Here is a 12707-nt window from a genome sequence, read left to right on the forward strand (position 1 = left end):
CCCGGGTCACTCCCTAACCAATTATGAATTACTATATGCCGTAGACCTTCAGGATTACTTTCTTTCTTTCTTTTTTTTCTTTGAGACAGAGTTTTGCTCTTGTTGCCCAGGCTGGAGTGCAATGGCACAATCTTGGCTCACTGCAACCTCCACCTCCCAGGTTCAAGCGATTCTCCTGCCTCAGCCTCCCGAGTAGCTAGGATTATAGGCATGTGCCACCATGCCTGGCTAATTTTTTTTTTTTTTTCCTGAGACAGTGTCTCACTCTGTTGCCCAGGTTGGAGTGCAGTGGCAGGATCTCGGCTCACTGCAAGCTCTGCCTCCCGGGTTCACGCCATTGTCCTGCCTCAGCCTCCTGAGTAGCTGGGATTACAAGCGCCCGCCACCATGTCCAGCTAATTTTTTTTTTGTATTTTTAGTAGAGAGGAGGTTTCATGTGTTAGCCAGGATGGTCTCAATCTCCTGACCTCGTGATCCGCCCGCCTCAGCCTCCCAAAGTGCTGGGATTACAGGCGTGAGCCACCGAGCCCAGCCTAATTTTTAGTAGAGATAGGGTTTCTCCACTTTGGTCAGGATGGTCTTGAACTCCCAACCCTCCCAGGTTCCAGTGATTCTCTCCCCTCAGCCTCCTGGGTAGCTGGGATTACAGGCGCACACCACCACACCTGGCTAATTTTTGTATTTTTAGTAGAAACGGGGTTTCACCATGTTGGCCAGGCTGGTCTCGAACTCCTGACCTCGGGTGATCCTCCTGTCACTGCCTCACAAAGTGCTGGGATTACAGGCATGAGTCACTGTGCCCGGCCTAATTTTTATATATTTTTTTGTAGATATGGGGTCTGGCTGTGTCTCAAACTGCTGGCCTCAAGTGATCCTCTCAAAGTGTTGGGATAACAGACATGAGCCACTGTGCCTGGCCTGTTGAAAGTTTTTCAACCATTATAGGTCCTTTGCCCCATACTAGCAGCAAGTCAATAGTGGGAGACACCAGGATGCAGCAGAGAAAGAGGTTTAATCATAGGGCCACTGAAAACCAAGGGAGGAGATGGAAGGAAACCACGAATCCACCTCCCCAGGGAGTTCAGGGGTTTTTAAGGGTTTTGGAGTGGGTTGAAGTGTGGGGATCGTTGGTTGGTTGAGTGCAGGGTGAAGTAATGAAACAGGGAGTTGAAGAAACTCTATTCTCCTGTCAATTTGGTTCCTCTCTGGGGTCTTCACACTGGTTGGCATCAGCTGTTCTGCTGGAATTCAGGATCTGAAAAACATCCTAGGCACCTTTTGGTTTTTTTTAGAGACAAGGTCTGTTGTCCAGGCTGGAGTGCAGTGGTGCCATCATATCTCATTGCAGCCTCCAACGCCTGGGCTCAAGGATTCTTCCACCTTAGCCTCCCAAGTAGCTGGGACTACAGGCATGCGCCACCACACCCAGCTAATAAAATTTTTTTTTTTTTTTTGTAGAGACAGGGATCTTGTCATGTTGCCCAGGCTGGTCTTGAACTCCTGGTCTCAAGTGATTCTCCTACCTCAGTCTTCTAAAGTGCTTAGGTGGGATTACAGGCGCGAGCCACCACGCCAGGTGCCAATTCTTAAATAAAAATACATGATTCCGCCAGGTGTGGTGGCTCGCGCCTGTAATCCCAGCACTTTGGGAGGCCAAGGTGGGTGGATCACTTGATGTCAGGAGTTCGAGATCAGCCTGGCCACCATGGTGAAACCCTGTCTCTACTAAAAATACAAAAATTAGGCCCGGTACGGTGGCTCAAGCCTGTAATCCCAGCACTTTGGGAGGCCGAGACGGGTGGATCATGAGGTCAGGAGATCGAGACCATCCTGGCTAACACGGTGAAACCCGGTCTTCACTAAAAAATTAGCCTGGCGTGGTGGCAGGCGCCTGTAGTCCCAGCTACACAGGAGGCTGAGGCAGGAGAATGGCGTGAACCTGGGAGGTGGAGCTTGCAGTGAGTGGAGATTGCGCCACTGCACTTCAGCGTCAGCGACAGAGACTCTCGTCTCAAAAAAAAAAAAAAAAAAAAAAAAGAGGGGGGGGGGGCTTTTTTTTTTTTTTGAGACGAGAGTCTCTGTCGCCCACACTGAAGTGCAGTAGCAGGATCTTGGTTCACTGCAACCTCTGCCTCCCAGTTCAAACAATTCTCCGGCCTCGGCCTGGCAATTGGCTGAGACTATGGGCATGCCACCACACCTGGCTAATTTTTGTATTGTTAGTAGAGAGGGGGTTTCACCATCTTGGCCAGGCTGGTCTCAAACTCCTGACCTCGTGATCTGCCCTCCTCAGCCTCCGAAAGTGCTGGGATTACAGGCATGAGCCACTGTGCCCTGCTAAAAAGCCTATGATTCTAACATCAGAAATCCTCCCACCTCAGCCTCCCACGTGGCTGGGACTATAGGCTCAATGCCACCACACCAAGCTAATTTTTGCATTTTGAATAGAGATGGCGTTTCACTATATTGTCCACCTGGGGCCATCCGTGTTTTATTTTCTGTTATTTTTATTTTATTTATTTATTTTTTTGAGACCGAGTCTCGCTCTATCTCAGGCTGGAGTGCAGAGAGATGATCTTGGCTCACTACAAGCTCCAACTCCTGGGTTCAAGCGATTCTCCTGCCTCAGCCTCCCAAGTAGCTGGGACTACAGGTGTGAGCCACCATGCTCTGCTTTTTTTAAATTTTTAGTACAGACGGGATTTTGCCATGTTAGCTAGGCTGCTCTCGAACTCCTGATCTCAACTAATCTGCCTGCCTCGGCCCTCCGAAGTGCTGAGATTACAGGCGTGAGTCACCGCGCCTGGCCTATTCCTGTTTTCTTAATGCTTCTCTCTCCCACTGGGCCGTGACTGCCTCCAAAGCAGAGATGTGTCCATTTTTATTATTATTGTATGTCCAGGGCTGGGCACAAAGTGCAACGCATAGTAGGGACATGAAAGCCTGGGAACAGTGGCTGATGCCTGTAATCCCAGCACTTTGGGAGGCAGAGGCGGGAGGATAGCTTGAGACCAGGAGTTCGAGACCAGCCTTGGCAACACAGCGGGACCTCATCTGTATGGAAAAAAAAAAGAAAATTGACAGTTCAATGTCACCTCTGATAAGCCTTCCCTGACCACCCCTGTTACTCTGTAGCCCCATGTCCTGCTTTATTTTTCTCCAAAGCATTTGTCATCGCTGGGTTTATATTTATTTCTCTTTGGGTTTTTCTCACTGGATCGTAAACTCCATGAGGACAGGGCTTTGTCGATTTTACTCAATACCCTATTTTACAACATCCCTATTGCTGGGATCTCAGTATGCACTCCTTAAATATTTGCAGAATTTAAGCGCCTCATAAGTGACCACGTGGGCAACGCCCTCGGGGCCTTAACCCGCGCCATTTTTGGGGCTAGGATTGGTTGGACCCTCCGTCACGTGACATGCAGTCGCCGGACCGCCTTTGAGTCTCGTGAGGTACTTTTGGTCCCAGGCTCCGCGGACAAGGTACTGCGCAGGCGTGGGGGAGGGGTCTGCGCACGCGCAGAAGCACCGCGGGTGTGCTGCCGGCGGAGGTTGGTGGCGCGCGGGGCTGGCGGGCGGTTGGCGTGAGCGGGACGTGAGCTGAGGCAGGAAGAGCCGGCGCCATGGTGGAGAAGGAGGAGGCTGGCGGCGGCATCAGCGAGGAGGAGGCGGCGCAGTATGACCGGCAGATCCGCCTGTGGGGACTGGAGGCCCAGAAACGGTCAGCGCCGGCGCGGCTTGAGGCGCCGAGGGTCTGGAGGGGGCGTCTAGTCTGAGGCGTTTGCGGCCCGGAAGGAGCGGGAAGGTGTGATTTGAAGGGAGGAGGCGGGAATTATGTGCCCCGGGATCGTCTCGCTCCTGAGGGAACTAGAGGAGTTGATTGGGGATGTTTCTGGAAGGTCTGGGAAGTGGTTGGGAGAGCCGTACCGAAGGATGGGAACTCTGAAGGGGGCTCTGATTGGGGAGTCCTGAGGGAGCGGGAGAATGCAAACTCAGGAAATCCGAGGCCCGAAAGCGGTGACTGTGGGATTTAGGTCGCGGTTAGGGGATAAGAGGGGCTGGGGTACGTGGAAGGGGTGAGGTGAGGGACATAGTTCATTCATTCGATGGTGTGGGACCCGGTTCCGTGCTGGATACGGGGGAGACTGGACTGGCCAACCGGGCCGACGGGAGCTTACATTCTTGTGGGTGCTCAGGGGCGGGCCAGGCTGAAAGAATGCGGGTTTTGAGGAGTTTTGGAGCAAGTTATGTCAAATGGAACTCTTGAGAGGCTCGGAGAGTCTGGAGGGGGACAGCAGTAGGCTCCCGAAAAGGTTGCTTGTGTCTGGTATGGGGCTGTGCCTTGGTAAGAGTGGAGACATAGTTTGGGCATTGTGGAGTAGCTTAGGGATGCGGTTTTCTTTTCTTTTCTTTTCTTTTCTTTTTTTTTTTCGACGGAGTCTCTCCCTGTCGCCCAAGCTGGAGTGCAGTGGCGCGATCTCAGCTCACTGCAAGCTCCGCCTCCCGGATTCAAGCGATTCTCCTGCCTCAGCCTCCCGAGTAGCTGGGATTATAGGGGCCCGCCACCACGCCCGGCTAATTTTTGTATTTTTAGTAGACATGGGGTTTCGCCATGTTGACCGGACTGGTCTCGAACTGCTGACCTCAAGTGATCCACCCGCCTCGGCCTCCCGAATGCTGGGATTACAGGCTCACGCCACCACACCCGGCTAATTTTTGTATTTTTAGTAGAGACAGGTTTTCACCATGTTGGCCAGGCTGGTCTGGAACTCCAGACCTCAAGTGATCTGCCCGCCACAGCCTCCCAAAGTGATGGGATTACAGACTTGAGCCACTGTGCTCGGCTTTTTTTTCTTTTTTTTCTTTTCTCCTCTTTGTCGCCCAGGCTGGAGTGCAGTGATGGGATCACAGTTCACTGTAGCCTCGACCTCCAAGTCTCAAGTGATATTCCCTCTTAAGCCTCCCAAGTAGCTGGGACTACAGGCACACCCCACCACATCATCCGACTAATATTTATTTATTTATTTATTTATTTATTTTTATTTATTTATTTTTTTTGAGACGGAGTCTCGCTCTGTCGCCCAGGCTGGAGTGCAGTGGCCGGATCTCAGCTCACTGCAAGCTCCGCCTCCTGGGTTCACGCCATTCTCCTGCCTCAGCCTCCCGAGTAGCTGGGACTACAGGCACCCGCCACCTCGCCCGGCTAGTTTTTTTTGTATTTTTTAGTAGAGATGGGGTTTCACCGTGTTAGCCAGGATGGTCTCGATCTCCTGACCTCGTGATCCGCCCATCTCGGCCTCCCAAAGTGCTGGGATTACAGGCTTGAGCCACCGCGCCCGGCCCCGACTAATATTTATATATATATTTTTGTAAGATGGGGTTTTGCCACGTTGCCCAGACTGGTCTTGAACTTCCAAGCTCAAGCGATCCTTGGCCTCAAGAGATCTCCCCCCAACTCAGACTCCTAAAATGCTGGGACTACAGGCCTGAGCCACCATGCCTGGCCTCACCGATCAATATTTTTACTTAGCCGGGACGCAGTGGCTCACACCTGTAATCCCAGCACTTTGGGAGGCTGAGTTGGGGGGAGGGGATCTCTTGAGTCCAGGAGTTTGAGACCAGCCTGGGTAACATTGCCAAACCCAGTCTCTACAAAAATACAAAAATTAATCAGGCATGGCGGCATGAGTTTATAGCCCCAGCTAGTCTGGAGGTTGAGGTGGGAGCATCACCTGAGCCCCCAGGAGGCGGAGGTTGCAGTGAGCCGTGGTCGCACCACTACACCCCAGCCTGGGTGACAGAGTGAGGAGGCCCTGTCTCAAAAAAAAAAAAAAAAAAATTCCACAAATGTGTACATATGTGTCAGTCATTAAAGGATGGTGAAGTGGGAGGGTTGTTTTGATAGGTTGGCTGGGAAAGGGCTCTGAAGAGGTAACATTGAGCCTCTTAAGAAGGGAAAAAGCCTTGTGATCATCTAGAAGAACTTTCCTAGCAGAGAGAACAGCAAGTGCAAATTCCCAGAGGCCCAGGCATGATCGTCAAATTAGAGAAATAAGGTGGCAAGAACCAAATGAGTTGAGTAGCTTTTATTCTAAGTGTGTGGGGAAAACCTGTTGGAGTGTTTTGAGTGTGGGAGTAACATGATCTGTGGGTTTTTTTGTTTTGTTTTGTTTTGTTTGTTTTTTTTTGTTTTGAGATGGAGTCTCGCTCTGTCGCCCAGGCTGGAGTGCAATGGCTCAGTCTTGGCTCACTGCAACCACCGCCTGCCAGGTTCAAGCGATTCTCCTGCCTCAACCTCCTGAGTGGCTGGGACTATAGGCACCTGCCACCACACCCGGCTAATCTTGTGTATTTTTAGTAGAGACAGGGTTTCACTGTGTTAGCCAGGATGGTGTCCATCTCCTGACCTCGTGATCCGCCTGCCTTGGCCTCCTAAAGTGCTGGCATTACAGGCGTGAGCCACTGCGCCTGGCCTGGTTTGTGTTTCCATTCCTGGCAGAAATGGAAGTAAAGATTCTGGCTGGACTGTTGTAGTAATCTAGTTGAGACAAAAATATTGGTGGCTTGAAACTCAAGAGAAGAGGTCAAATATATATATATTCTGGATATATATATGTTCTGAAGGTAGAAGAGGGAACAGGATTTGGGACAGAAATCCAGTATGACACCACTGTTTTTGGCTTGAGCACCTGGAATGATGGAATTGCCATTTTGGAAGATATGGGGAGCTGTAGGTTTGGTGGGGTCAGGGAAAAGTCAGTTCTCTTGTAGGTTTCAGTTTTTTTTTTTTTTTTTGAGACGGAGTCTCGCTCTGGCCCAGGCTGGAGTGCAGTGGCATGATCTTAGCTCACTGCAAGCTCCGCCTCCCAGGTTTACACCATTCTTCTGCCTCAGCCTCCCGAGTAGCCGGGACTACAGGCGCCCGCCACCGTGCTTGGCTTTTTTGTTTGTTTGTATTTTTAGTAGAGATGGGGTTTCACTGTGTTAGCCAGGATGGTCTTGATCTCCTGACCTTGTGATCCACCTGCCTCGATCTCCCAAAGTGCTGGGATTACAGGCGTGAGCCACCATGCCCTGCCCAGATTTGTTTTTTTATACAACTAAGTAGAAATATGTGAGGGGTTGAGTTCAGAGGTAAAATTTGGGTGATGGTGGGCATTGTGTGAGTACAGTGTTTAGAATTAATGGAGGGGTTGGGGAAGCAGACACGTCAGGAGAATTTAGTTTGAGGGGGTGGGAGTTTTCAGGAGGTTTTGGAGTGTGCAGTGGTGGGATGGGAATTACCTCAGGCTCATTTCAGATCTGTGGGGTCTTTGATGGGGTCGGGGATGTCATCATGAAGCATTAACATTGGTGGGAAGGTTGAAGCCACCTGGAATAGATTGGGAATTAAGTGATGCGAATATGCCTCTGGACATAGGTGGGCTGCATTGATTTTAGGGACTGCTATTTTCTGGATGGAGTGGAAAGAGGTTTTATGTGAGTTGGAGAAAACTTTGAGGAAGCTTGGAGTGTTATGAGGTCCTAAAGGGTTGAGTAGGGGATTCTAAAGTCCTGGAAGGGTTAATCGAAGGGGTTTGTGGCAGTAGATAGTTTTTTTTTTTTTTTTTTTTTTTTTGAGACGGAGTCTCGCTGTGTCACCCAGGCTGGAGTGCAGTGGCGCGATCTCGGCTCACTGCAAGCTCCGCCTCCCGGGTTTACGCCATTCTCCTGCCTCAGCCTCCGAGTAGCTGGGACTACAGGCGCCCGCCACCACGCCCGGCTAGTTTTTTTTTGTATTTTTAGTAGAGACGGGGTTTCACCATGTTAGCCAGGATAGTCTCGATCTCCTGACCTCGTGATCCACCCGCCTCGGCCTCCCAAAGTGCTGGGATTACAGGGTTGAGCCACCGCGCCCGGCCTGATAGTTTTGTTTGAAGTGGGGCAAAGTTGGTGAGATTTAAACTGGAATGTAGTTAGGGAACTTTCACAGGGATAGGGATGATTTTTCTGAGAAGCAGTGAAGAATGGATGGGGGGCCTCTGAGTGGTAGATGACCTAAGGGACAAGTCAAGGTCAGGGCATGGAATTTGTGGGAGGTGGGAATTATTCTGAGGGAGTGGAGCTGTACTGAATTTGATGGAGAACATGAAAAGGACTGGCTGGGGGTTGTAGGAGGGACGGAAGAGGTTATTTGTAATTTGTACTCTATTTTTAGACAGTCTTAGGAGTTTATTAAAGTGTTTTTATGTCCATTTTCAGCGAAGTCTTTAAGAAATTAAACATTTTTTGTGTGTGAGTACATAGTAGGTGTATATATTTTGGGGATATGTGAGATACTTTGATACAGGCATACAATGGGTAATAATCATATGAGGGTAAATGGGGTATCCACCACCTTAAGCACTTATCCTTTGTGTTACAAACAATCCAATTATATTATTTTAGTTACTTTGAAATGTACAACAAATTATTGTTAACTAGTCACCCTGTTATGCTATCAAATGCCAGATCTTATTCATTGTATTTAATTATATTTTTGTACCCCTCTACCCCCCACTATCCTTCCTGGCCTCTGGTAACCATCAGTCTACTATCTGCATAAGTTCAATTGTTTTAATTTTTTTTAGTTCCCATAAATAAGTGAGAGCGTGCAAAGTTTGTCTTTCTATGCCTGACTTATTTCACTTAACATGATAACCTCCAGTTCCTTCCATGTCGTTGTAAATGACAGGATCTCATTCCTTTTTTTTTTTTTTGTAGGCAGGGTCTCCTTCTGTTGCCCAGACTAGAGTGCAGTGGTGTGATCACAGCTCACTTCAGCCTTGACCACTTGGGCGCAGGTGATCCTCCCACCTCAGCCTCCCAGTAGTTGTGACTACACCATGTGCCACAAGCCCAGCCAATATTTTAGTAGAGGTGGGGTTGCACCAGGCTAGTCTCGGGCTCCTGGGCTCAAATAATCCTCCTGCCTCCCTTCAAAGTGCTGGGATTAGAGGTGTGAACTGCCATGCCCAGCCTTTGTACCAGGATTTCTTTTTTTTTTTTTTTTTTTGTTGAGACAGACACTCTGTCACCCAGGCTGGAGTGCTGTGGCGCGATCTCACTGCAAGCTCCGCCTCCCAGGTTCCTGCAGTTCTCCTGCCTCAGCCTCCCGAGTAGCTGGGACTACAGGCGCCTGCCACCACACCCGGCTACTTTTTGTATTTTTAGTAGAGAGGGGGTTTCACCGTGTTAGCCAGGATGGTCTCCATCTCCTGACCTCGTGATCTGCCCGCCTTGGCCTCCCAAAGTATTGGGATTACAGGTGTGAGCCACTGCGCCTGGCCTTTTTTTTTTTTTTCTTTTTTGAGACAGAGTCTCCCCCTGCCGCCCAGGCTGGAGTGCAGTGGCCAGTCACGCCTCACTGCGAGCTCCGCCTCCTGGGTTCACCCCATTCTCCCACCTCAGGCTTTGGAGTAGCTGGGACTACAAGCGCCCGCCACCACGCCCGGCTAATTTTTGTATTTTTAGTAGAGACGGGGTTTCACCTTGTTAGCCAGGATGGTCTTGATCTCCTGACCTCGTGTACCACAATTTCTTTCTTTTTTTTTTTTTTTTGCTCGCTCTGTCGCCCCAGGCTGGAGTGCAGTGGCGTGATCTTGGCTCACTGCAAGCTCCGCCTCCTGGGTTCATGCCATTCTCTGGCCTCAGCCTCCCGAGTAGCTGGGACTACAGGCGCCAGCCACCACGCCTGGCCAATTTTTTGTATTTTTAGTAGAGACGGGGTTTCCCTGTGGTCTTGATCTTCTGACCTCGTTATCCAGCCGCCTCGGCCTCCCAAGTGTACCACAATTTATTTATCCATTTGTCTTTTGATAGACACATGGGTTGCTTTCAAATCTTGGCTATTGTGAAGAGTGCTGTAATAAACATGGGAGTGCAGATACCTTTTTTTTTTTTTTAGACCAAGTCTCGCTCTGTCGCCCAGGCTAGAGGGCAGTGGCATGATCTCAGCCCAGTACAACCTCCGCCTCCCAGGTTCAAGCGATTTTCCTGCCTCAGCCTCTGGAATAGCTGGGATTACAGGCACCTGCCACCACGCCTAGCTAATTTTTGTATTTTTAGTAGAGATGGGGTTTACTATGTTGGCCAGGCTGGTCTCAAACTCTTGGCCTCAGGTGATTGACCCTCCTTGGCCTCCCAAAGTGTTGGGATTACAGGCGTGAGCCACCACACCAGGCCTGATTGATTTTCATTTGGGTATATACCTAGCAGTGGGATGGCATTTTCACCTGACTCTTTTCTTTTTTTTTTTTTTTTGAGATGGAGTTTCGCTTTTGTTGCCCAGGCTGGAGTGCAATGGTGCAATCTCAGCTGACCACAACCCCTGCCTCCTGAGTTCAAGCAATTCTCCTCTTTCAGCCTCCCGAGTAGCTGGGATTACAGGCATGTGCCACCACGCGTGGTGTAAAATTTTGTATTTTAGTAGAGACGGAATTCCTCCATGTTGGTCAGGCTGTGAACTCCTGATCTCAGGTGATCCACCCACCTTGGCCTCCCAAACTTCTGGGATTACAGGCGTGAGCCACAGCCCCCAGCCTTCACCTGAGTCTTATAGCAGCTCTCTGGAGTAGGAAGGGCAGTGATTTCCTTCTCTGTTCAGATGAGGAAGGAGGCTCCACAGAGCAAATTGACTTGCCTCTAAGAGGGCTCTAGGTGGGATAGGAGAACTCTGGAGACTGGAGTTCCTTTATGAAATGGAAGCCCTGAAAATATGCAGACTGATAAGATGTACAAATTGTGGGGCATTGTATAAGACAGTTGTCCTAGTTTTCTTCCAGAAGTCAGTTTCATGGGAAAAACAAGTGAAGGGACTGTTGTGGATTAAAAGAGAGTAAAGGCCATCACGGTAACTCAGCCTGTAATCCCAGGACTTTGAAGGGCTGAGGTGGGTGGATCACCTGAGGTCAGGAATTCGAGACTAGCCTGGCCAACATGATGAAACCCCATCTCTACTAAAAATACAAAAAAAATTAGCCAAGTGTGGTGGTGGGAGCCTGTAACCCCAGTTACTTGGGAGGCAGAGGCAGGAGAATCACTTGAACCCAGGAGGCGGAGGTTGCAGTGAGCTGAGGTCGCGCCATGGCACTCCAGCCTGGGTGACAAGAGCGAAACTCCGTCTCAAAAATAAATAAATAATAAATAAACTAAAATGGAGTAAAGAAGCAGCTTCCTAGAGCAGATTTGGTTGCTTAAATTGAGGCCAAGTTTCTGGAGTTTTTATTGATATTTGACAATTACAACTAAAATTTTTTTTTTTTTTTGAGACAGAGTCTCGCTCTGTCGCCCAGGCTGGAGTGCAGTGGCCAGATCTCAGCTCACCGCAAGCTCCGCCTCCCGGGTTTACGCCATTCTCCTGCCTCAGCCTCCCGAGTAGCTGGGACAACAGGCGCCCACCACCTCGCCCGGCTAGTTTTTTGTATTTTTTAGTAGAGACGGGGTTTCACCGTGTTAGCCAGGATGGTCTCGATCTCCTGACCTCGTGATCCACCCGTCTCAGCCTCCCAAAGTGCTGGGATTACAGGCTTGAGCCACCACGCCTAGCCAACTAAAATTTTTTTTTCTCACTCTGTCACCCAGGCTGGAGTGCAGTGGTGCAGTGATGTGATCTTCAGCTCACTGCAACCTCCCCCTCCCCCCCACCAGGTTCAAGGGATTCTCCCACCTCAGCCCCACAAGTAGCTGGGACCATATGCCATAACACTCAGTTAATTGTGTGTGTGTATGTGTGTGTGATGGAGTCTTATGGGAATTAACTGACATAATACATACAAAGAGCCCACAGTGCTTGGCACATAGTAAATGTTAGATAAATGTTGGCTATTATTATTTTATTATGTACCAGATTTCTATAATTCTGCTGATGGACACAGGTTTGTTTTGGTGTGTATATTAATTCACAGCCATTTGAGTAACAGTATGTCCTAAATGCCAAGGAAGTTATTGGTTCTAGGGATACAGTGGTTTCTGGAGTTTACATTCTAATGGGGGGGTCAGTAAACATATAAACAAGTAGTGTAGCTTAGCACAGTGATGTATGCCTGTGATCCCAGCTACTGGGGAGGCTGAGGTTGGACGATCACTTGAGCCAGGAGATTGAGACTAGCTTGGGCAATCAAACAATGGGCAACATAGGCCCCATCTCAATAAAAACAAAAACAAATAGCATAATTCGAGATAGAGGATGTGGACCTATTTTAAATTAGGTGGCCAGTATGGACTTCTCTTGAGGAGGTGACAGTTGAGCTGAGACCTAAAGAATGTGTCCCTCAAGAAGTTGAGGGAAGAAGCAGCGGGAAGCACTAATGCCAAGGTCCTAACGTGGGAGCAAGGATGATGTTCTCTAGGATCAGCCTCCCGAGTAGCTGGGCCTACAGGCATGTGCCACCATGCCTGGCTGATTTTTTTCGTTTGTTTGTTTGTTTTGAGGTGGAGTCTCGCTCTGTAGCCCAAGCTGGAGTGCAGTGGCGCGATCTCAGCTCACCTCAAGCTCTGCCTCCTGGGTTCACGCCATTCTCCTGCCTCAGCCTCCCGAGTAGCGAGGACTACAGGCACCCACCACCACGCCCAGCTAATTTTTTGTATTTTTAGTAGAGACGGGGTTTCACCATGTTAACCAGGATGGTCTCAATCTCCTGACCTTGTGATCTCCCTGCCTCAGCCTCCCAAAGTGCTGGGATTAC

General features: G+C 49.6%; 1 protein-coding gene across 7 annotated transcripts in view; it reads left to right on the plus strand.

The window, feature by feature from the left end:
- The first annotated feature begins 3520 nt into the window (after positions 1-3520).
- The window catches only part of SAE1 (SUMO1 activating enzyme subunit 1), an 83386-nt gene continuing 74199 nt past the window's right edge, over positions 3521-12707 (plus strand). For 6 of the 7 annotated variants that reach the window (XM_025365741.1, XM_025365739.1, XM_025365743.1 and 3 more), the window contains exon 1: positions 3521-3724. In XM_025365741.1, coding sequence (XP_025221526.1) covers positions 3627-3724 — 98 coding nt within the window. In that variant the 5' untranslated portion in view covers positions 3521-3626. Of the gene's footprint in view, positions 3809-12707 lie in introns of all 7 variants that reach the window. The other variant, XM_025365744.1, reaches the window with a different exon arrangement.

This window comes from Theropithecus gelada, chromosome 19, assembly GCF_003255815.1.
Source record: "Theropithecus gelada isolate Dixy chromosome 19, Tgel_1.0, whole genome shotgun sequence".
Taxonomy (NCBI): domain Eukaryota; kingdom Metazoa; phylum Chordata; class Mammalia; order Primates; family Cercopithecidae; genus Theropithecus; species Theropithecus gelada.